Source organism: Ixodes scapularis, unplaced genomic scaffold, assembly GCF_016920785.2.
Source record: "Ixodes scapularis isolate PalLabHiFi unplaced genomic scaffold, ASM1692078v2 PGA_scaffold8__174_contigs__length_109621045, whole genome shotgun sequence".
NCBI classification, from domain to species: Eukaryota; Metazoa; Arthropoda; class Arachnida; order Ixodida; family Ixodidae; genus Ixodes; species Ixodes scapularis.
The window spans coordinates 84,408,145-84,433,672 of NW_024609883.1; the positions used below are offsets into that span (position 1 = coordinate 84,408,145).

The 25,528-nt window shown below is 44.3% G+C and overlaps 1 protein-coding gene across 4 annotated transcripts; it reads right to left on the reverse strand.

Moving 5' to 3' along the window:
- Positions 1 to 668: 668 nt before the first annotated feature.
- On the reverse strand, positions 669 to 25,508 carry LOC115321705. 4 transcript variants are annotated; one of them, XM_042286710.1, is made up of 2 exons: positions 25,457 to 25,508; positions 669 to 3,709 (listed from the first exon to the last, which is right to left on the reverse strand). In XM_042286710.1, the coding sequence occupies exon 2, from the start codon at positions 3,700 to 3,702 to the stop codon at positions 1,042 to 1,044; it is 2,661 nt and encodes an 886-aa protein (XP_042142644.1). In that variant the 5' UTR covers positions 3,703 to 3,709; positions 25,457 to 25,508; the 3' UTR covers positions 669 to 1,041. The 4 variants fall into 4 exon arrangements, with proteins under 4 accessions (XP_042142644.1, XP_029837821.2, XP_029837824.2 ...); XM_029981961.3 differs by lacking the exon at positions 25,457 to 25,508 and adding an exon at positions 23,863 to 24,090; XM_029981964.2 differs by lacking the exon at positions 25,457 to 25,508 and adding an exon at positions 6,379 to 6,402.
- Positions 25,509 to 25,528: the final 20 nt, after the last annotated feature.

Consider the following 25,528-nt stretch of genomic DNA (forward strand, 5'->3'; position numbering starts at 1 on the left):
AGGAGCGAGAGAAAGGGAGCAAAGAGCAGACGACCGCCATTTTGACGAAATGCTGTCGGCACCGAGCACCGTTAAGGCTACGCGTCGTCTACTACGGGCTTGTTTCTTTTTCGCCTGAATAAAAAGTTTGCGCTCAAACATGGAGAAACTTCATTCGTTAGCTTTTTAAGCCCCCAAGGAATAACACTATCTTTTTCTTGCCAGAGCTTGCCAAATAAAAGGAAAGAACCGAAATTTGGATGTCGATTCCATGCATTCCGCCAGGTGAATGATTGAAAATGGCAGCCCTCCCCGCTGAGCAGGGAGCAGCCGCGAGTTCACACGCATGCGCTCACGTCTCTCGCTCTGCGCGAGTTCACGCGGGAGGGGGGCGTTGCGGCAGCGAGATCATAGACTGGCCGAGCTCTCCCCATATACGGCTCTGACCGGAACAAGCAGGTAGCGCCATTTATCGATACGTGTGCCAAACCCTCCCCGCAACGCGACTCAATCGTCTGCGTCGCTGACTGCAATTTACCCGGGCGTTTCTTTTTTTTTTTTTTTTTTCCCCTTTTTACAGAAAGGGAGCGATTCCTTGTAATTTTACAAGATAAAACCCAACTCTGAAATACATTTTTGACGAAATGCCAACCTGAAACTTGGGCAGTAACTGTCTGATAACCAACCAATCTCGAATGTAAAACACTTTATTTTCATGGCTAAATGCACCACAGCTTGCTTGTCTGGGTTGAAACACGCAATAAAATTAAAAAAAGTGTTCTAGTTGAATGCACATTTTGAGGTTGAGGCGCGTTAAGAGCATTTAAGTAAAGAGTAATACAAAATGGTAGACTTAATGCTATAGTTGACGACAGGCTAAGAGTGAAGTTGAAGCCCCTTCACCTCTTTCCACTCTAGCAGAGCGAACGCTGAAAAAGAGATGACCTCCTATACAGCGTTCGCTCTGCTAAAGTGGAAAAAGTTGGGAGGAGCTCCCACTTCACTCTTAACCTGTCGCCGACATTAGATGCTACGAGTCTCTTGCTGTGGAAGCCGTACAAACTACAACTTTCTCTTGCACGCCCGATCCAGCTTTTGTCTCTTTGAAGGTGGTGGGCATGATTCACCTGATGCATTCTTGATGTCGGTCAGTTTCAAGTATGACCGCACCAGTAGCCAGTTGTCTACACCGAGCTCATCCAGCTTCATCTGGCTTCCATTTCCCCCGCTGCAAGCCACTCTGCTCTTAACAACACCAGCTACAGCTAAGAAGTTGATATCAAGATGCCTCTTGCTGTTCAGGATCCTTTCCTTAGCAACAGACTCTGACTCGCTGTCAAGCTCTTGTACCTTCTCCAGCAGTGTTCGGCTCCGGAACAGCTGTTCGAAAGCCTCCCCACATCGCTTGAAATGGTTTCCCACAACGAAGCACACTGCACATTGTAGCAAAGACAAATTCCGTCGCAGGGTATCCATGATTCGAATCATCCACGGTTCACCAGTAAAGAACCTCATCTTGTCGAAGTTTATGCTGAGAAGAAACTTGTTGTCTGCTATGCATTTAGCAAGCTCTTGCAGTATCAGGGGAGAGCTCATGTCGTGCAGCGTGAGGTGAATAAGGGTGTTGTTCCCTCTCAACACCTGAGCAAAGTCTTCTGCGTGACGGTCCTTGAAACACCAGTACCCCAGCTCTAGCTTTGAGATGCTTTTGTTGCACAGCAGTCCATCCAAGAGGGACTGTGTTGATGACTCAGTTGTTGGGAAGCTCAGAGTGGCACATTTCAATGTCTTCGTCAATGCCAAAAACTGTGCTAACAGTTCTGCAGACTCCTCACACATCTTTTCATTCATCATTATGACAAGCTTTACCAAGTGCTTAGATGTACTCAAGCAACGAAAAGTGGGGATTCCTGGAACAACATCTTTGATCACTCTATTGTTTCCAATGTTTAAGATTCTGTAGCCATCGTAACTGTTCTCGTTGCCATCGTAAGAACTCGTGTCATCGTCTACGCTGTTATCACCTCCAAGGGAGTCGTCATCAGTGGTATCGCCATTTCCAAAAGGATTTTCATCATCATCGGTGTAGTCATCACCTCCAAGAGAGCCATCATCATCAGTGTTGCCACCATCTCTAAGGTAGTCATCGTCATCAGTGTTGCCATCACCTCTAAGGTAGTCATTGTCATCGTCAGTGTTGCCATCATCTCTAAGATAGTCATCGTCATCATCGGTATTTTCATCCCCCCCATCGTCATCTTCGCTACTGCTATCACTGCTGTTAATAAAGATATCATCTTCAGTTCTCACGGTGGCATGGAGACAAGGACAGTAACAGACCTCTGTCAATTCAGAACAGTTCTCCAATGCTCCTTGCAACACGAGGGCACTCTTAAAGATGCTTGTAAAATGTACCCTGTGCTCAGTCCCTGTCTCTTTTAAGACATTATACACACCTTCAACCAACTTTTCATCAACATTGCTCATTATGACCATCTGAAGGGACTGGTTCTTTGCCAGTGCGCTGCAGAACTCCTTTGTGTCGCAGACAGAGACTCTTGACCAATTAAGGCTGAGCTTCTGCATTGTCTTGTTCACACAAATGGCCTCTGTGAATGACTTTACCTCTTCCCTAATTGGACCCTCAAGGGCCAGTTCAAGCAACCCAGAGTTGTTCTTGATGATATCAGGGAAGTTCTCGTGCCCAAACCACGACCATTCATCAGTGATGTGCAAACTCTGCAATGTTTGGTTCGCAGTCATGGCTTCGACAACCAGGTGATGCTGAAGTTCAAACAGTGGATACCCAATTAGGTGTAACTTCTGAAGAGCTTTGTTTCTTGCAAGTGCACCAAGCATAGGTGCCAGCTCTTCCCGATGCAGGACCCCCCCCAAAGGCAAATGTAGAGTGAGGTCTCTAAGGGTGCAATTATCACCGAGGTACTCTGCAAGTGCTGTACTCAACACCTCACAAAGATAGTTGCAACCTAAGTACAACTCCGTGATGGTTTTGCAGCACTTCAAACCCTCGATCAAATGGAAACATTCTTTGGAAGCCATTGAGACATCAAAAGCTATGTTCATAACCACAAAAGATCTCAAACATGTCATGTTCTCAAAAGCAGTTTTAAGAATGGCTAGCTCTCTACTTGACAATAGCACACAGTTTAGTTTGAGTTCCTCAAGCCCTGCAAGGGTGCCGATGGTCCTCAAGAGACGCTGGTGAGCAATCACTGGCTGGTAAAATGTTCTGATGTTACGCTTGTCCCAGATCTCCAGGCTCTTCAGTCCAACGGCCAGGCGTAGGGCATCGCAAAGGAGCTCCAAGTTCTCAAGGATGACGCTGCCCTGAATCCGGAGTGCCTTTAGGCAGTGGTGCTCCTTCAAAAGCCAGTGTACAAGCACGAGTGCATATTTCGCAGCCGTGCCAGGCTGCAGTATCCTGCCGTGAAAGGCACTGATGGCCAACTCTTTGGGTGCCACTTCCTTGATCTGCATGTGACAGTGGCAGAGGACTTCATTCCACAAGCTCAGCTCATCGTAGATATGACAGAACTGGGTTTCGCTGTCGGTGCAGGGTCGGTTAAGATCAACCTTCTTGGAGGTCAGGTGGCTTGTGCTGTTGCAGAGCTCCGTGTGAAGTTCGTTGGCTGTCCAGTTTTTTGGGCAGAGCTTGCTGACGTGAGAAGCATAGGCCTTCAGCGTCTGCCGTTTTCTGTCCATTGTGTCACTAGAAGGCAACCAAACAAAAAGCAATTAAAGGGGCGATGCAACAATTTTCATACTTTGCACAAATATTACTTAGAACGGATCCCCAACGTTAATGACCTGTGCAACACCCGTTAGTTTTTCACCACACGCAATCAAAGTCGCAGAAAAAAATAGAGAAAAAAACCACCAGCACTCACCTCAACTACAAAATAAATACTAAATAATAAATAAATAAACACAACAATCGCGTGCGATCATAATGAACCTATCTACTATGACAGTGTGTTATTCAATCGGTGCATCACTAATGAAGCAGTGACTGCAAAAACCCTAAAATTGTTTCACCTAAATGCACAAAGTCTGCAGAATAAATCTGATGAAGTATGTTTTTTCCTAGATTCACTTTGTACTCCGTTTGATGTTTTTGCGTTTACCGAAACGTGGTACTCAGGAGAATTGGACATTGTGCGATTCCAAGATTATAAATGTGAAGTTATCTGCCGCGAATCTCGTCGTGGGGGCGGTGTTGCCTTGTACATTCAAAACAAACTAAACTACAATGTACTGCCTGATTTCACTTGTATGAATAATGATTTCAAATCTTTGGTTGTGAGTTACGGAGGTTGTATAATAGCTGTGGTTTACCGTCCACTCTCAGGTGCCTTAAATGTGCTTTTTTTCAATTTTCTTGAAGAATTACTTGAGTATGTTATGTCAATAAATCAGAAAATAGTTTTAGTTGGAGACATGAACATTGATCTGTTGACCAATGGACCTGCGAGTGTAGCATTATTAGAAATCGCTCCAGCAAGCGGATGTGAAAATATAATCAGCGTTCCCACTCGCATAACTGAAGGTACGGAATCACTAATCGATATTTGTTTAACGAATTACCAAAAAACTGATGTATTTTCTGGAGTTCTAACTGCAGATCTGAGCGACCACTTACCATTTTTTTGCTTCTTTCCCCAACACAGTTCACAACACAAGCCCCTGTACAAAAACCCAGTATTTTTCAGACTCGTAAAAGCAACCACTTTGGAAGATTTCTATAATCTCGTTTCGACAGAAAACTGCGAGGATGTTTTTAGGGAACCTAACCCGACAAAATCTTACGATATTTTTATATCAAAGCTTCAAGAATACCATAATAAAGCTTTCCCAAAAGCGGAGATTTAAAAACATAAAATGTCAAGGAAGCCATGGGTAATGCTGGAGCTTTACAACCGAATCAAAGCATGTGATCAGATCTTTGCAACGTTTATCAAAACTAAGAGTTTACTTATGGAATATAAAAAATGCAGAAACAAACTCTCTCTTCACATTAAAAAGGCGAAGATAAACTTTTATAAATCTACGTTCTCTGAAATTTATAAAGACCCAGCTAAGCTGTGGAATACTATGATAAAATTAATGTCAATAAATCCGGTTTTCATCCCTGAAGAACTTAAAATAGATGGTACTCTATATATGCGAGCTTTATTGGCAGATAAATTTAATACACATTTTCTGTCATATGGTGCATGTGAATCAGTGACCGTATATGATCACCATTACTTATCTGTTCCGGTATTAAGCTCAATATTTTTAGAACCAACAGATGAAACAGAAGTTTGCAACATACTAATGTCCCTAAAAAATAACTGCGCAAGTGGTGTTGATGATATCAAGGTTACCGCTATTAAAGCAGGAACGGAGTTTGTGCTGCCTCCTCTTGTTGATCTTTGTAATTAAAATAATGGTTTCTGGTATATTCCCAGAAAAAAGGAAAATTGCTAAAGTCAGTGTTATCCACAAGGGAGGCACATATGAGAACCTTAATAATTACCCAGGCCTATATCTGTACTACCACTTTTTTCCAAGGTTGTAGAAAAAATAATGAATTCAAGATTTTACAGGTTTTTTACTATTAATAATGTTATAACTGACAAACAGTTTGGTTTTCAGAAAGGGAAATCAACTGAATCAGCCCCTAATATATATCAAAGATAAAATAATTACTAATATAGAAAATCATGCATATACCATTGGGATTTTCCTGGATTTCAGAAAAGCGTTTGATTCAATAAAACATGAAATTTTACTGGAGAAACTATCGGCGTACAGAATTAAGAGGTAATGCACTGGAATTAATTCGCAGCTATTTATATTCGCGTTCTCAATATACGGTACTTAATGAATTTTAATCTCAACTCGCACCGATAATATATGGCGTTCTGCAAGGTTCCATACTGGGGCCTCTATTATTTCTAATTTATATAAACGATATTGTGAATATACCTGAATCGCGTGATATTATTTTATATGCTGATGATACCAATGTCTTTTTTTCTAGTGGAAATCTGGACCAGCTCGAGGAATTTGCAAATAGTTGGCTCAGTAAATTATTATTGTGGCTAAAGCGCAACCAGCTTAATCTTAACACTAGTAAAATAAAATATGTGTTGTTCAGATTAAAAAAAAAAACTATTTCGCGTACATTGAACTTCTTTTTTGACGGGGAAAAAATTGAAGGCGTTAAATATCACAAGTTTCTTGGTGTATGGTTCGAACAAACACCCAGCTGGACTGTACACATTGAAAAAATGAGGGTTGATATTGAAAGAGCAATAGGAATATTAAACAAATTCCGACAATTACTACTAAAAAGGGTGAAACTTCAATTATATTATTCGCTGGTCTACTCACGCTTACAGTACTGTATGTTAGTATGGGGAACCACTACACAAACAAATAAAGAAAAACTATTTATTTTGCAAAAGAAGGCTGTTCAATTTATTGAGAACCTTAAAAGGTACGAACACTCATTTCCAGCATTTCAAAAGTATAAAATATTAAATATAGATCAAATCCTGATTCCAAAATTATCTATTTTTATTTTTAATAAAACTAGACAAAACAAAGCGCCCTTTCTTTATATCTTCAATCAAACCTCGGCAAATTACAGTCTTAGAAGTGCACAGTATACGAAACCCAGAATTCGAACTAATTACGGTACACAGCACCTTACATACCTCGTACCAGATCTACTAAACAAACACCCAAACATAGCAGAAATGGCCCAAGCACAGATTTAATTTTTCCATTTAAAAAAAAAGGATTGCAGAATATATACTAAATCACTCATGATCTGCAGTCAGTACGAAGTTGACAGTTGTGTGTTGTTGTGGATTTTAAAATTGCTGTATCTTTGTATATTTATTCTGTAATTATGTTCCTGTGTCTCCTCCGAGTGCTGTGAAAAAGGGGCTGGAGCCTCGTCAGAAGACAACTCGCCTTCTTTTGCCCCAGCCCCCCAGACCCTTTTTTGTGTCTGAAATAAAAGATACATACATACAACTTGCAGCCAGAACAAGCGGCCATGTGATCCGGAGCCGATTATGATGCCAATGTTGATCATAGCCATGCACTGGGGGTTGGTAAGGCAAAGGACACGTGCCGAGTTCCAGACATCCTTATGGTTCAGCTATTGTCGTCATTGAAGCGATTGGACACAGGCAACGACTTAAATGCTTCTCGAGCTATCCATTATCACAAGCCGAAATCGACTGCCCACGCAATGCTCGGGTCCAATCTTTGAGCCGCATTCAAATATCGTCACTGGGCAGTACTGCGACCGGCCAGCTATGTCATCAAGTTTTGCGAAAGAGATTGAATGAAAACGCTCGCTTTAGTCCTTGAAATTACAGCACAACAAGGAAGTTTCTTGGACAGTGGCGCTTCGTGCGAGTATCCTTGAGTCCCACTAGTGCCAGTAAGCTTGTGTAAAGTGCAAAACATTCCAAATGAACATCGCTGCACCGCCCATTTAATATCCAACAGGTTCCATGCAGGGGGGGCTTGGGTAGCAGTAGCAACCTTCTTATCAAAAGGCATCTGACAGGAGTCTCCGACAAAAGCTCAGGAGCAAAAGGAAAATGCTTTCTGTCTGGGTTGTAAAGTATAGCCATGTCTCGTTAAAGGGACATTTACAGGATATTTATGCTCGCCGAGGTTTTAATTTTAACATGACCTATAGAGCCCAGCTACCCAGAGCACAATTTGCGGCTCGAAATTCATTTCCTTTCCGCCCGAAAACAGCCGGTCTAGAAATGGCCGGTTTCAGTCGCTCTCACTCTCTTTTCCACAGTCACGTGGCATTCAGACCATATGTACTGAGTATATTCGAAGTCGTGGCGGGTCATCTAAGGCACACAGTCAGTATTAAAAATAAAAAAAAGATTATGAACCCCATTTTTGTGGTTTCCAAAAAAACTGCCAAAATGTTGATAAAAAAAAAAAAAAATGAAAGAAAAGGAAGGTTGCACAGATTGCAGAAAATACATGTATACGTCATTCTCAATATGGCGCGTACCACGGGCTGGACGACGCATTGGCGGCGCACGACGGACCAACATTGCGACAAACGTGGAGCCGTTGCTTTGGAACCATTGTTCGTGATACCGGCCAATTGATCTTCAAGCGCAGAACATCAAGCGGAAGGGATATAAATGCAAAACAATCATACGACAAACGGTAGACGCAACTTTGCCGCTGTCGTCTAGCAATTCACACGCCGGAGAATCAGAGAAACAAAAACGTGTATAGCCACGTGACTTCCGGTGATCAGCTTCCGTGCTTGTGTTTCGAGCAGTTGAGTTTTTGGCTTTATTCAAAATGTACTTGTCTAACAAAAAAAAAAAATCTTTTTAGGGTGTCAGTGTTTCATTCATATAAATGGTTGTTCCCACAAAAAAAAAGAAAGAAAAAAGTTTCATCATGTGAGTAATAACGGATTTAAGTCAAATACACATATAATAGGCAACAAGTATGGCCACAAAGAAAAGTATCCTGACTTGACTTATGCAAGTGGGGTGCACATGACTACAAAATGGACTTCCAATTGTAGACAGCAATAGGGAGGAAAGGGCAGGTGATCTATTTGAAAGCAAGCACAGAAAAACGGTAGAATCTTGTTCTCAAGATTGGCAACAAGCGACAGACAGCAGTGAAGCTCTGGGTGCAGTTTATAACCCAATTCAATCGTCCATTTTTGTGCATGTGTTTGTGGACGTTCTTCAGAAACCTTACATGCATAAAAACAAGACAATGTGTCAGTTCGTTGCCGAACTAGCTGTTCATAGTCTCGACTGCAAGTTTCCCCTTTAACAAGTCAGAATTGTATGGCGACAGACCGGTACACGAATATCTTGTCTACATAGTGGGGTGTCCATGTTACTGAAGGTTCATTTGAACAAGACACAGCTGTATAAAGGAACAAGTAACCGCCATAAGGTAACAAGGTACTTTACCAGTGATGTGAACGGCCTAAGCCATTGTGAAGCACTTTTTGGAGCAGCCAAAACATTGTTTTGGAGCAGCAAATGTGCCTTTGGAGCAACTAATACAGTGTTTTGGAGCAGCAAAAGTGGCTTTTGGAGCAGCCGAGACTGTCTCAGAGCAGCAAAAGTGACTTTTGGAGCAGATAATCTTAGAGAAACAAAAAATATTTGTTTTTTGTGCAGTACAAGCAAGGGCACTTTGTGTTGTGTTCTGATGTGTTGTGACAGAACTCGCTGCCAGTGTTTTTACTGCTGAGACATCCCACAAGTGTACAGTGCTGTAGGCATTGCTGAGCAATTCCGAAAAACTGCTTGCCACCGTTTTAGTGGTTCCCGACGTACCAGACTTCCGTCAAAAGTAAGCAAACATAAAATAATGAATTGCAAGCATCTCGGCTGGTGCCTATGCCGTACAATCATGTTCGCATACACGTGAGGGCAACTTTGACAGGCTTGCAGTTGCGCGTGCTTTGTGGCGCGAGCGAAGGCAACGCTTGCTCGATCGAAACCGAAACCATGCCACTCCGCTCCGGCGCCAACTGATTCCCAAAATTGTGTGCAAAATGTAACTGTCAAGCATACAACAAAAAACAGTCCAGCAGCACGTGCTTGCCAGGCCGGCAAACAAGGTACAAGCTAAACACAAAAAAGGAACCAGAGCGCATCGATGCAAGACATTGCGAGCCAGGGTCAAAAATATCTTGGAGCGCTTTGTGCAATGACTGAACTCGAGAGAAACTAGCGCACTGTGCGGGCTCGGCGTGCAGACATTGCCTTCTTTGCTTTAGGTCGCTTCTCTTCACCAACTTTCTTTTGCGGCACATTTTTCACGTACCGGGGTCCCTCTCATGAAAAAGCCCACCGAGAGAAATTTAAGTAATCAATACTTCCACACAGCAGTCTTTGAGTTAAAGGGGGATTTTCGAAGCAACATATGATTTACACAAGAACAGGAATGTTGATGAACATGTGGCGGTACTTAGTTTTTTTGCTTTTTTTTAGAAAGCGTCATGCCTGCAGCGACGTTGGGACAGCAACACCCGACGTCGTTCAACCATGGTGACTGGAAGGCAGGGACCGAATATGGTTTTCCCTCGGCCATCGCTTTCAGGAGCGAGTGCTTCAGCTCACAAAATAACTCCTGCCATGCAAATGTGGCTTTGTCTCACAGCATGACGGCATGGCTGGTACCCGGCACACCAGTGTCGAAGCGTCTATTGTTGAAAATATTTTAAGAAAAGAGTCAAGACGAGACCCAATAGACGAAACGACGAGAGCGTGAAACACGAGACGGCGGGAAAACCATGCAAGACCGGATGGACGAATGATGCAGGGTACTTTGTCAGGCGGCCGCATGTGCCACAAAACACGCATGCTCAATTACCATACTCAGTTTAGTCTCGGTTTTGAAAGGCGACCAAAATTGTTCTTTTGGCGCAGGCTTGGCACAGATTACCCATATTTTGGGAAAATGTAGCAGGACGTAGCAGGGTTAGCCACTTGGCGCAGTTTGGCACAGCAATCACACCACTACTTTACATGAACAGCCACGGACTAGCAAGCTGAAGCGACTGAAGCGTCCGAGCATTGACCGAGAGAACCAGTGACCTTGTCCTAAAACAATAATTTGAACTAGCTTCCAGAAAAAAACATGCAGGAAAGACTGCGACACCACTCCTATTTGACTCAGTCTGATCATCAAAAAAACACTTTAACCGGTGTTAATTATCACCCACCCAGATTCAATCAAGCCAGAATGCCAAGTGCAAGTCCTCGGCAGCAAACAAGATAGACCTTGGATGCATTGACGCTCATCTCAGAACACAGAAAATGATAGGCAGAGCCGCAGTTGCGCTACACTTAAAGGGGCGCTGACACCGCAAAGGTCATATTTTTTGCTGTCTAAAATGATGCAAGTTGTAGTCATAGACACGCAAAACAAATGCACCTACGCACACGTGCACCTTTCCCTCCCGCTTCTCACCTCCTCGATTCTTTTGATTTGCGACGTTAAATATTACGGAATTTAGAAGCTTTGTAAGCGACACTTCTATAAGTGCGATGGTTGGGCAGGCTGCCATGACTGAAGGGAACATAATATCTCCCCTATGTTTACCCTCTCCCATAGAAAATGTGCCAGGTTTGTGGGCACAGTATTGCACTGTTTCGTGCTTTTTTTTTTTTGTAATGTTATTGATTTCTGTGCTTCTTTTTTTTCTATTGTGGTTGATGTGAGGGAGGGGCTCGTGCCTCTTTTTGTGACTCAAACATTTTTTTTCTCTCTTGTGTTTGGCTGATAATGTACAAGTGTATATTCACCTATGAGCTTGTGTTATTGCTTATTTGTACATTGCGTACGCAAGTACCATGTCATATTATACGCAATGTACCATCCCCCCCCCCCCCCCCTGCTATAATGCCTCTGGCACTGCGGGGTAAACTGAAATAAATAAATAAACATTTTTAACGGCATTCATAAAACATGCTTTTTGACGCAATTACAAACGCACTACAGCCCTTCTTTTTTGAAATACTGAAAATCTGAGTCCTGTGTGACGTCACCTCCTGGCTTTTTTTTCTCCCTCGGAAAACATAGCGGCGCTCGACGTATGTAGAAGAGTATGATCGGTGAGCCGGGGAAGTGGGGTCTCTTTTAAGTGCACAACGACTTCTCAGACTTCGAAAAAGAAATCGTCAAGCGGTCCAAACAATTGGGTTTGGTGTTTGTGTATCATATTTTTGGTTGTGACTCTGCCGGAGCAGCCTTTCACGCAAACCGGCGCGACGTGGTCCCTCACGTCGCTCACAAAAGCCCAAAGCGCGTTCTCTTCGACCTCACACTGTTTCAAAGAATTGGAGATCACTGAAAGGGCCCTAAAAGAACTTCAAACTCGTAAGTCAAGCGTAGTCTGTTCACAGCGATAGGCGGCACGCACGGAGAAAAGAGATTGTTCGCAGGATGCCGGCGAACACGACATTGTGTGTGGCAGCGGTTCGGAGACGTTGGAGAAACTTGACTCTCAGGATGGCTCAATATTCGATGTCACTGCACTTGTGCGGATCGCGCAGGAACTTCAAATTCGGCATTTGAAAATTGATTTTTTACTTCACAAATACTAAATACCCAAGTTTAGAATTTTAAGGGTAACGTACACGCATCGTTTCCAATCGTTCCGGATAATAAAAAATAAATGTGATTTTGACGTGTCAGTGCCCCTTTAAGTCTGCAGGCTTTTCCCCCACCAGTTAAACTTCTCATCACTGGTATCTCTCAGTTATCACTTGGTTGATTCAGCTTAAATTATCTAAAACTGCACCTAAAGGAAAAAACAAACAAGAAAAACACAGTGTATGGAAGCATGTACACTCTCCGGCAATATGAAAGTCCCACTGGGAGCGCGTGGCCGAGGCGGTGACTGGCGGGGGCGCTGCGAGCGCTCCGGGCAATTCCATTCTGCTTCGAAGAAAGGACGCTCACTCGGGCTCAGCTAAAGCGAAACGCGCTTATCAGATTCTGCTGAGCCCCGAGTGAGCGTCCTCCCCTCGAAGCAGAATGGAATTGCTCGGAACGCCTCGCAGCGCCCCGCCCCGCCCCGCCCCCCGCCCCCGCCCCGCCCCGCCCCCCGCCCCCCCCCCCGCCCGCCCCCCCCCCCCCCCCCCCCCCCCAGCCACCACCTCGGCCACACGCTCCCAGCGGGTCTTCCATATTGCCGGAGACTGTACTTTTGATTTTTGCATATTTGTTATACCAAAAGTGAATGCAACAATCAGTATTTCTGGAACTTTACCTACCAAACATGGGCAAGATTGTAAAAATATACAGGATGAGTCAAACTGCATGAATCGGTTTCTGTTAGAAACCGCATAAATTGGTTTCTGAACGTACCAAGCTAAGATTTTACAAAGAGCTGGCTGAAGAATGTGCATTAAGGGTAAAAAAAACATTCACTGAACAAACTTACCCGAGCAAATAAAAATGAAAAACTTTAAATCTTTACCCACAGCGGTCGTCTGCTAGTTAAAGGCGCCGCAACAGCCGACAGATGGCGGCACAAAAGATTGCAGGTGGCCACGACGGGCGCATCCCTCGACCTCGACAAGAGAAGATGCTTCTTGGCCCGAAACAATGCCTTCTTTTTCTGCACAAGTTGTCAGCGCATGATTGTTTTATCCTACCATTAAAACATAAAAAATGAAAATAAAACAAGTACAAAACAAATGCACTTTTTTTTTTCTCAAAAACTATTTCTGGTTACATGTCACCTGCCTTGCACTTGCTGGTTGTTACTGCGTTCCTTTCTTCTCTGCAACTTTCGTCCGTTTAAGTTTTTTATTTCAAACTTTTCACTTGGGTAAGTTTGTCCAGTGAAATCAGTCACCCCTGTGCAAAATTTTAGCTCAATACGTCTCTAGAAACCGATCTATGCCGTCCCTTTTTTTCTTTCTCTCAACAACCATTTTTGATTACATGTTGTCTGCCTTGCACTTGCTGGTTGTTACTGCGTTTCTTTCTTCTCTGCAACTTTCGTCCGTTCAAGTTTTTCATTTCAAACTTTTCACTCGGGTAAGTTTGTTCAGTGAAACCAGCCACCCCTGTGCAAAATTTTAGCTCGATACCAGTGTTGCGGAATGGGCACCCCAATTCCATTCCCATTCCATTCCGGGAATTTGAGTTTTCGATAATTCCATTCCTTTCAACTCCTAGGAATGGGGACACTGGGCCCACTCCCACTCCTGGAATGGCTGAATCATTCCATTCCATTCCTCTAATTCCTAAACGTTAAAAGTGGCACTTGACAGCTGCATTACGGTGCAGGGTTGGGCAGAAATGTTCAGAAATGTATTTGGAAATACAAATACTGGGATAGATGAAAATAGTTGCTAAGATACTGATACTCAAGTCTCAAATATATCTATAAAAATGTATCGTGATACGTATCGGAAATACATTTTAAAAAGAGGCAAAAAGTCTTTGGAAATAAAAATACAAGAATACCTTTTTTGGAGGTCAGAAATATAAATACTGAAAATGCAATACATTTTTCGAATTTCTTTGAGACGTCAACTGAGATGAGGCTTTAAGTTTAAAGTGGAAGTTTCTTTTTTTTTTTTTTTTTGGTCCCGAAATTACTTTTTCGCAGGCTTGGCACTTCGCCTTGAAAGTAGTGGTTCCGGACGAAGAGTCCTAAATGGGTTTAAAAAACGTTCCATCAAGGATTGACCGCGGTCCCTTCCCTAGCATCCTGTCTGACTGACCAGCGATGCGAAAAGACTTCGATCTCTAAAATAAATTCCACCAAAACATCACCACTTCCCTGTTTAATAAGGGCGCCCCTGTCAGCACTGATCACATGACGTCACGGTGGGATGAACTAGTGTTCTTGAATCTGTAGGTGTTGCCTTGAACATGCAACTTTACCTACGCTGCTGTATAAAAGGACAATACATACTTTCGTTGTAGCTGACCTCATTGAAGACCATGCAGGCAGTTGCATTTGGAATTTTCGAGAAAAGTGGACCACGTGAAGCATCCTGAAGCACATGTATTATCTTCTGTTACGGTTGAAAAAACGATACGGTGGCATGCCTGTTGTGACGGTCCTTCCTGCCGACTTTCCGCCTCCAACGCATGAATGGTAGTCTGCATGAGGTTTCGCCTAGCATCATTCAAACAGAGACCTCGTGGATTGCGATCTGAGATGGCCGGCACAGGTGCGAGCTCTTCGAGAAACAGCGCGCTCGAGACGACTCGAAAGTGTACGAAGTCTGGGTCCGCACAGCGAGGCCACGTCTGGCCTCCTTCCTGAGTATCGGATCACCAAAGCAGCAGGTCACGTTCACGTCGGCTGATGACGTACCAGCCGTGCAATATTACAGGCGCAGACGCATTCGGATATGTGCTGAACTTCACTGGTGAAAGGCGCCACCGCCCCCCCCCCACCCCCTTCCCATCCCCCCTCTGTTCTTTGCTTTGACGCTTGTTTTTTGTATTGCATTTTTTTCTTTTGCGCATAAGTCTGCTAGGGCCTTACGCGGGTTTGCAGTTTCCCGCTCATTTTATTTCTGAACAACCGACTCCCAGACTGGCTTGGTATAGCTGAACGTAAAAAATAAATAAATAAAATTTAAAGAACCTGGTCCATTCCATTCTCATTCCATTCCGTTCAAAAGGCATCTAATTCCATTCCCATTCCATTCCCCTGAACGTTGCCGCCATTCCATTCCCATTCCATTCTGGGGTCACGAAAATGCGGAATGATTCCGGAATCATTCCAACTCCGAAGTGGCAACTCCGCAACACTGCTCGATACGTCTAGAAACCAATTTATGCCATCCCTTTAAACAGACATTGATCCCTTTGACTCCTTCTGTACAGATTTTTATGTCCATACTTGTGGCAACAAAAGTGTGTGTGAAAAACAATATCCTTGAAAGTTTGACTATAAAGAAGGGGTCTCCAAACCCCGGTCCTTGGAAGCCTTCCAACCGGCCCGCGGCCTGCTTCCAGCAGGTCCGCTGCTATCGGTAAAAAGAAAGGTGCGCGCTTAAAAAAGAAATTGTCGCCGTGACGTGCTCCCAGCACTCAATCCAGCCCCTTATAGTCAACAAGTTTGGAGACACCGGCTATAAAGCATGGGCAACATTGTACATGTGCAAACCATGCACCATCAAACTTGAATAAAACATAAAATGTTTGCTTTTCTCGTGCAAGCCTTTCCCAAAAGGAAACAGAGACAACTTGATGGTCCCAGCTCTAGGACAAATCCAACATCTTAAAAACACTTGCCAAAGGTGAATGCAGCAATCAAGAAACCTAACCTAACCGTGGAAGTCATGAAAGAACATAGACATAAAAATAAACAGAATCTACGTAAAAAAGTAAACACTGAAAAAACACTCCCCAATCTGAAAATAGCCCAGAAAGCAGGTAATCATACAAATAATATTCTAGCTGTAGCCACCAAATATGGCATCGTTTTGGCATTCGATCAGCTTTTGTACCCCCATATTTGCAGCTATCTTTGATTCTGTTGGAAAATCTTGACTCCTTAAGGTGAAAATATAAAGTTATCATTCTCCCTTCCCCTTTCCACCCCCCCCCCCCCCCCCCCAAAAAAAAATTGCCTAACCCACGATTCCTGCTGAATATCGATCATGCTACGTCAGAAGGTAATCGCACCAACCGTGCTATCTGCATATCGGTACGTGTGACAAGCAATTGTTCGCCGTGGATTCTCCAGTGTTTACCGCACCGCGACACATGAATCTGCTGTGTCCACAATCTGCAATATCTGTTCCTGTGACACGCGTGTTTGTAGCCGGTTTCCACGCTTTTATCCGCGATCTGCACGCGCAGTACCGGTTACCGTGACAGCCAAGTTCATAGCAGACTCTCGCACGTTTATTGCACTGTGAAGCGTGAATGTGCCGTCTCCGCGTCCTGCAGTATCTGTTCTCACGACAAAGGAGTTTGTAGCGAATTTCCACATACTTACTGCACCGCGAAACTCTGATTTTTTGTGTCCACGATCTGTGGTATCAGTTACCGTTTCACATACCGTGCCCTCCCGAAAGATAGCCCACCTAAAATCGAGTGCAAATTAAGGGTGAAAGTAGAGTAAGCTAACTTACGGTGTGCAATAAAAAAAATGTAGAAAAAAAGCCATTTTTAGTTTGTCATCTGCAAAACTTGCTATCGCAGCGAGGGGTGATGAACTAAAGACAACTGTGATGACTGTCCTTCCCAATCAGCTCACTTATCTGTTCACTGCTCACTTATCACTCGCCATAGCTAACACATTCACTTATCTCCCGCCGTAGCTAACTAGCGCAATTTCCACTGAGTGCACCATGGGCCTGGGCACTGGAATAACTAGAAGTGGGATATCTTTTGATGTATTAAAAAGAAGAGAAAAAAAACAGCAAATTAAGCCAAAAATAGAGGTGGGCTGTCTTTTGGGGTGGGGCATCTATCAGGATATTAAGGTAGTTTGTGATGTGTAATGTAAAGCTAATATTCAACCAAAAAGATTTTGGTTTAATATTAGCAAAAACTAATCGAAAGAATCATCACAATGTCAATTAGGCCGAACGAAAGTCCACTGTATCGAAAATGACTCAAAGTAATCAAAAGTAATGACATTAATTGAGCTTATAATTGATCAATTGGTAGTATAATACAAAATGATCAAGTCACTAAAGAGTCAATAAGCCTATTTTAAATCTATTGGCTCATAATTCAATTTTAAGTCATCACAGTGTCAATTAGGTCAGATTTGAAGTGTGCCAGGTCAAAAGTAAGTAAGTAATCAAGAGTAATAATAATATTTGAATTCATAATAGATAACATTTTGATATAGTAACTCACTTCTGTCACATCCGGTGTTCCTCAAGGACCCGTATTAGGCCCTCTACTGTTTCTCATTTACATCAATGACCTACCTAATTGTGTCCCATCATTAATTAATATTTTCGCTGACGACTGTGTAATATATACTAAATCTACTAACGACTCTGATGTTTTAAAGCTCCGAACAGATATCAATGTTGTTTACCACTGGTGTGAACTTAGGAATATGGAACTTAACACTACTAAATGTTAAGTTATGAGGATATCGCGTACTAATCCTCATGTGCCTTTCTACCACCTCAACAACGTCCCCTGGGCCCGTTTCTTCTTATAAATATTAGGGCGTTCACATTACTTTTAACCTCTCCTGGAAACTGCATGTTGAATATGTCATCAATAATGCTAACCGCATGCTAGGTTACCTGAAAAGAAACTTTGCTCTTGCACCGTCAGCCTTAATATTAACACTGTATAAATCTCCCAATCGCTCCAAATTACAGCATGCTTCTGTCTAATTAATGTTACAGAAGCGGTCCAAAACTGTTCTGCCTATTTTATTCTAGGTAACTATCACCGCACTGCCAGTGTAAGCTCCATGAAAATCACCTTCTCCCTGCCTAACCTCCCTGTCCCACGTAAAGTTGCTCGTTTATGTCTTTTGCGCAAGACCTCTCATGCTAACCCATAGTTGAAGCAACGTCTTTTCATCCCACCGTTCTACATTTCACCTCGCATCGAACATCACCTCAAAGTTGGAATTTGTAAATGTAATACCAACGCATTTCTACAATCATTCGTCCCTAAAACTTCTTTGGAATGGAATCACCTTCCGGCTTCTGTAATTTATACTGTTGATACCCAAATATTTAAAAATGCTATAAACACTCTTTACTGTCCTGAGCTGCCATGATACCTTATGTACTCTGCCCTTTTGTTTCTTTGTGTGTGTTATTTTGTTACTCCCACTCCCCTCTTAAATAAATAAATGAAGTAAACACAACATCAGTTCAGCTAAACGAAAGCCGAGAGCACCAATATTAACTCAGTTATTAAGAGCAATCAACATGTAAATTAAGCTATGTCAATTATGCAACAACTCCAAGCAATTGAAATAGTGATAAAATTATCAGTTGTTCCTAACAAAATCTATCTCTATAAACAATTACACCAAGTTATCAAAAGTGTAACCAAAACGTGACCACTTGAGACAAAAACGTGCATGTACATATTGTGTACTAAATTGACTGACCCCGAGATTAAATTGGGTAGTGCTGGGATTAAATTAGATGTCGCTCGGATTAATTGATCCGTCATTTGGAACAACATGAGCGGGAAAACCTGTAATAATTGCAGAGCTCTGGCCAACGGCGACATCGGCAGAAATGGTGTTACTTAGCCACGGCCGGAGATAGGCGAACACTGCACACTGGGAAGGACAGTCCTCTTTGATTCCCTGCAATCACAAGTTTTGCAGGTCTCAAAATTTAAAACAAATTATTTTCAACTTTTCTCCGACTACACACTGGAAGCTAGCCCACTGCTCTTTTTCACCCGGTTTGCCTTCGATTTTAGGTGGGACATTTTAGAGTTCCTGTATACAGCTACCTACGGTGGCAGAGTTGCACAATCGGCCTCGGCGGGTGGCCGTAGTGCCGGCTTTCCTGCACGGCCCTGGATGCTTTGCTCGTCACGTGACTGAAGTGGGCGAATAGCAGAGTGGCAGGTCCGGGAAAACAAATGCGCAACTCTGCTCCCCCTTCAGGGAAGCATATCGAGGAACTATAGGGTGTCCCAAGTCAGCAGGCTCGATCTAAAATGAACCGTAAAAATCGGCGCCTGCACGTAGCAATCTTAATTTTTCGTCTACGGCGTATTTCACAGGTTGTTTTTTTTCTTGTAAAATTACAAAGTGTAGCTCACTTTCTGTATAAAATAGGGCCAAGAAACATGCCAGGGTCAACGCGGATGGCGACGCAGACGACCGAGTCGATTTGCAGGGTGCATGTATCGAAAGAGTGCATCGGAGCAGCGCTGGAAGGTGCAGCTGACCAGCGAAAGAAAGCATACGACACGTAGACAAAATCCATTGAGAGCTAAAATACCGTCGTTATGCAGACGTGTTTTGTTTTACTTTAAGGTTTGCTTTTATTGTCCACATTTATTTTTTAACAAAACGATAATGTTCATTTTAATAAACAACGGCGGTTGCAAGCCGTCTCGATAAGGTAGCGGCATCTATCAATACGAGCGCCAAGTGCACCCCGCCACTGAACTTGGTCGTCTGTGTCGCCGCCCGCCATTGAGCCTGGTAAGTGTCTTGGCCCTATTTTTTACGAAAAGGAAGTTACGCTTTGTAACTTTACAGGAAAAAACCAAACCTGAAAAATACACCTTTGACGAAAAGTTGAGATTGCTATGTGCAGACGTCGATTTTCACGGTCCATTTTAGATTGAGCGCGGTGACTTGGAACACCCTATACATCTCCTGGGATATTACGGTAGGAAAGCTAGAACTCTAAAAAAGGACACAATTTAATTTAATTTATATGGCTCAGGGAAGTTGAGAGAAACGCAGAAAAGCCAAAGGCCTGCGCCAGCCAAACTACGACAAAAAAAAAGAGGGATCAAATAGATTAACAAACAATGAACAAAAAATATCTAGTGATAGTTACGCACAATGAAGGCGATGATACATGTCCTTGCAGAAACACTTCACATTGCCACGGGTTGTGGGTAGATGCTCCATTATGCTAAAGGGCAGTGAGCATTGATCAGCTGTCGTTGGCACCACGAAGGACTGACAAAGTCTCTCAGTCATGGCCACCAGAGGCTGCAAAGCACCAGACCGGCTAAGGCACAAGGCACCGTGGAGCACTTTATCTGGCTGCTCCATTATTAGAAGGTTTGCCAGCAGTCTCAGGGAGACCACCGCCCGTCGTTGCAAGAGGGGCTGTCACTCGTCAGCTTGCAACAGGTCTGCAATTCGCATATCGGTATCGTGCGACGCAAGGAAGTCAGCCTTCTTAGAACGGTATGGGCAGCCCGAAGTCGGACACTTTCCAGCAATGACACAAGGTGTTACCACCTGGGGAGGTCTTTACATTGAACAGCAATACTTTGGTTGCGGGAGTGAGTGCCGTGAAAAGGCGCGTAGGGTCTTCGGTTCGGCACCCTTGGATGCCTTGAGACAGAAACCTAACTGCCTTCGAGGTTACCTCTCCGATGTGGGCAGAAAAAATGAAGCCAATCGTCTAAAGTGACCCCTAACGGCTTTGCAGTCAAAGTCCAGCTGAGGAAAGTGCCACAGCTCAGGAGGGGAGAGGAGCTGTTGGGCACACGAAAATACCATGGCCAATCACTTGAAAAAATTCGGGGGAAGCCTGTTCTGGCAGGACTGGGCATATACTGTGTCCAAGTCATGCTGAATCTGTTGATGGTGAGTAGGGTCGGAGATTGGATGCAGGAAAGAGGGGTCAACTGCATAAAGCAGAGGTTTGCAGTGGGGAAGTGCAACGTCATTAGTTGAAATACCAAATAAAGTGGGTCCCAGCACGCTGCCCAGGAGGCACACCAGACAAAACCATGACTGAACTCAAAATGGCCTCGCCGAGAAAGAACACACCACGTGCGTATGTGTGGTAACATAGAGCTTATTGATTAGGATTCTGTGATCCACACTATTGATTACCTGTTTGAAGTCCAATTGCACGAGTGCAAAGAGAGTATGACTATTTAGATGTTCACTGGCAGTGTGAGTGACATCAGCCACAGCAAACTCTCAACTGCGTCCTGGCCTGAAGCCATGCAGCTGTGCAAGGTAGCAGTTGTTGCTCCAGGTGTCAGAGAAGCTTGCAATTTATCACACGCTCCACGGTTCTGCAGACAAAAATTGGGCGGCATGATGAAGTGGTGTTTTTCGGAGCATTATTTTCCTCATGTAATGCAGTTGTCGTGGCATTTTTTCTGTTTTGGTATTTTTCCAGCTAAAAGTGACTGAACAACTGGGTAAGGACTGGGCACAATCCACCACAGCAAGCGCGCAGAAGTGCTAAGTGGATGCCATAAGCTAGGCCCAGCACTTTGGAAGGCATTGCTCTGCTACAGTGCCTTCTTGGTGCTTTTTTTTTTCAGTAATGTCAGCTTCAGCAAGCAGAACCCTCCCAAGGTCGTTGTCGTGCTGCACTGGACTACCATGAACATCTTTTGACAGAGTATGGAGGGGGACAGCACTTAGGGCGAGGGGCAAATCGAAATCAGCGGGGGGGCTAGCCCATAGCGAACTGAAAAGGACACTGAAAAGGAGGCAGACGTCCTGCACTGATTTTTGATGTATGCCCAAAAGCGCTTGGGAGAGTGAGCAGCTTTTTCAGCAATCATGCACAGATATTTTTTATGGACTGTGTAAACCAGCCTTTTTAGGTCCATTTGCACTTTCTGTGCTGGAGCAAAATTCGTCCTGGATTTTTTGAAGAGCATTCGCCAATGTTCTTGGAGATCTGGGGGCATTTCCAGAGACATGACTGTGACTTCTTGGGAACGGTCTTTTTCAATGGCATTTGTTTTACCCTACCACAGGTCATATGCATCAACAGACAGATTACCGAGGATCAGATTCCAGGCTGCTAGGTGAGGGAGATTGTTGAGGTGTAGAAAGTCAAAAGCTGATGGCACTATGCTCAGACCCATCTGGCAGTCTGTGATGAGGGCGAGCTTACTGACAAATACCAAGTCTAGGAAGGAGGTTGTGCCTGAATTGAATGTGTATGTTGGTTCATCACAACTCGAATACCGTTAATGTTTTTATGATGTCGAAGAGAGCATCATTGTGTGAACAGAGTGGGATTGGAGTAGATAGGTCAGGCCAGTTAATGTGGGCAATAAAGTCAACGGAAATGAAGAGGTAGGCCAAGGCGTCGAGAAGGCGATGCGTGTGGTAGGTGGGTGGTACACACAACTAAGCAACATCTTGCCCTTTAGGTGTGCAACTTCAACAAATAAGGGTTCAAGGTCCAGACTCGAGCCTATGATGGCAGGGTAGTTGATGGGGCACCACGATCATTACAACAACCCCGCAAGACGTAAGGGCCCTCTTGTACGTCAGATGGCTGGTGGTGTTAATAAGCCTTCCAATCAATGGATGGACCAATGTGCGAGCCCCTGTGCAAAGGCTTCATCAGAGCCAGCTACGGGGTGACCGGACGGGAAGTTGGGTCTGCGCGTTGGCTAACCGGAGTCAGGGGAAGGTTGTCGTTCAAGGGTGGTAGCACAAAGACTCCGTAACACCATTTGTCGGGTGACGTAGAGAGCCTGCTGTACGCTGGGAGGACTGGGATTCGCATTTTTGGTGGAGCCGTCGCACCGTAGGGCAGCCACATTCTTGAGAACTGGCCGACAACAGCGAAGGCAGAAGGGGGTCGGGGCAGGATTCGGAGGCACTTTTCTGGCGAGGAGGAGCCAGGTGAGGGGATGTGGGGGTCAGAATCAAAGTGCCAGTCTCCCGGTAGGCTTAGCTGGTATCGCGGTGGTGGCACCAGCAGCCCTAGCGCGTGCGGCTGCAATGCGGAAGGTAGGCGTAGCAACCGGGGTGGGGGGCCTGGGCCGCGGGTGCCAGATGTCCCAGTCATGTAAGGGGGCAACGAAAGACCTAAGGGCCCCGGGTGCCAGATGGCCTAGCTAGGCAACTAGTGCACACAGGTGCACCAGTAAGTCTGGTGAAAATTTGTGTCAGAAATGCTACATGTGCCCAGTCTACTCTTTACCACACCGTATGTGTTTCCCTGTGCCACTGAGTTTTTTGTATGTTTGCAACACTGCATGCTCCCCTCGTTATTTCATTTATTTTTGTTTTGGGGGACGACATTTTACTGGGAAAAATTGGACTGGCAACTAATGTTTTACATCAGGGGTCTTGCCAAGACTGAAACTAGGGGGAAAGGGAAAAAAAAAAGTTTTTTTTTTTTTTTTTTTTTTTTTGGGGGGGGGGGGAGCATTGATAATAGAGGAGTTGTTGCTAATTAAGGGGGTGCCTTCAGAAAAACAAGGGGGGGGGGGGGGGGAATCACTGTTTTACAGTGAATTAGAGTGAAGGGGTCGTCACGAGTTGACGCTCCTGCGCAAGTCACTAGGCCTTTTCAGTTTACGATATTGGCTCAGCGCTTATCGAGCACGTACAAGAACACGACGAACACCATGATGGCACGCTTTTGACGCTGTCAGATTGGCACAGAAAAAACAGTGAGTGCACAGGCGAGCTGGTGGATGTTGATCATGATGTAGAAAACCCGAGATTGTGGTAAAAGCAGGGAAACGTGGTCTTCGACCAAGTTTCCCTGCTTTTACCACAGTCTCGGGTTTTCTACATCATGATTGGCACCATCAGCTCGTAGCGTCGGCTGCGTCTGGACTTGGTGAAACGAAGACAGTTGTGCACGTGTATGAAAAAAAAGGAAACTGTTTCCGAAACGTGCGACCGTGAGTCTACTACGGTACGGCCAAACTTACGTGATGCTGCGGTGCTGCCAGCCCTCAACATTTAACTCCACCGCATGCACGGTACTGCCACCGACGAAAGGAGCGTAGATGCCAGTTATCAGACGGAAACCAAAAGTTCGCGCCCTGCTGTCTTCAGTTCCACGGCTCTGTTCAGTTCGCGACGTTCGCGATACCGCGCGCCACTTTTCTAGTCTCGACAGCAGCAAACCAGCGCGAGCCAGTCAGTGGCTACAAGCTGTGGCTACAAGGGCATGCTAGGATGCTAGTCTCGATAGCAGTGGAGCCAGCATAGGAGAGTTCGTGTTTGGGTTTCGATTTCAATCACTAGTTCCAATGTAAATAAAAATAGTGAGCGTTTGGTAAATCGTAACAGTAAGAAAGCACAAAACAAACAGAGGGACAAAAACAGACATGTACAAGCTTTCAGTTTACAACAACATATATTTGACGCCAGCGAAGTCTGCACCAACAACCGTCGGTGGGGAAAGGGGGAACGAGCAAGAGGGAGAAAAGAAGGGAGAGAAGGTTGAGAGGGAAGAAAAGGGGGGGGGGGGGGGAAGGGAAGATAGCGTTTCCGCATACGAAGCTGATTGACGGCCGAAGGCCGAGGGGGGGTCTTGTTGTTCAAGGTTGTGCAATTGGAGTCCGAGGAAACGCCGGCCTCAGAAACACCAGTTCTGGTTTTGTCAACGAGAGGGATGGGGAAGCAATGTTATTCTTGGTGGTAGTCATCCTATAAGCTTCAATCGTAATTTATTAATATTTTTTAAATAAATTACGATTTACCAAACGCCCAATCTCCGTCCAACTATAGCCCCAGATGCAAAAGTTGCAAAACTAATCGTTATCTTGTTCACAAGTTACGCGATTTTCTGAACGTGATCCGATAGATTTTCATTCAACGGGGGAAACGTACTGGGTGTCTCAAGTAGCGGCCAGTATGTTAAAACCGACCGTAAAGTTCGATTTCCTAACTTATCGCGCTACGATTTTCTGCAGCGTTGCCCAAAGGTGGTGCATTTTCGCTATAAAATTTGCAAAGAGCAAACTTACCTGAGGAAAAAGTAAAAAAAAAAAAAAGGCTCATCTTCTATGGAAACGCAGCGAAATCACCGTATTGATTGAAGACCGGTGGCTTCGATAAGGGGACAAACACACACCTCCTCATGTGGTTTTACATTGTGCCATTTAGCTTGACCATGTATTCGATATCTGTTGGCAGTCATTTTCCCATTCAAAACTTCAGCCTCGAGATAACGGTTAGTTCTCAAACCTTGGGATCTAATCCGGATCACTAGTGCAACATTTGGGGTGAAGGATGAGCATTTGGCAATGCATACCTTATCTTGACATTGAAAAAAAAAAAAACGTAATTTGCTGAGGAAATGCAGGCATCCGAGGCTAACTTTGACCGCCAGCAGGTTTGCTTTTCGCACAGCCTTACTAAGCCAGCGTTCTGACACTGCACGCAGGATCAATGCCGCTGTTTAGCAGCATTACCACACTTTCTCTAGCCTGCTTCTGAAGGTGAAGAATGCTTAGAAAAGAATGCGGATTTAAAAAGGGTGTTGGTAGTACTAAATCCAGGCACAAGGAAAATTACCCATGCAGGCTCTTAATTCTGAAGATGGGGGACTTGGCGTGTCAATTTTGACCTGGAAACAAAGAATGAGTA

What these genes read in the sequence shown, in the direction of transcription:
- LOC115321705 (XM_042286710.1), bottom strand. Translation starts at nt 3,702, where the DNA reads ATGGACAGAAAACGGCAGACGCTGAAGGCCTATGCTTCTCACGTCAGC.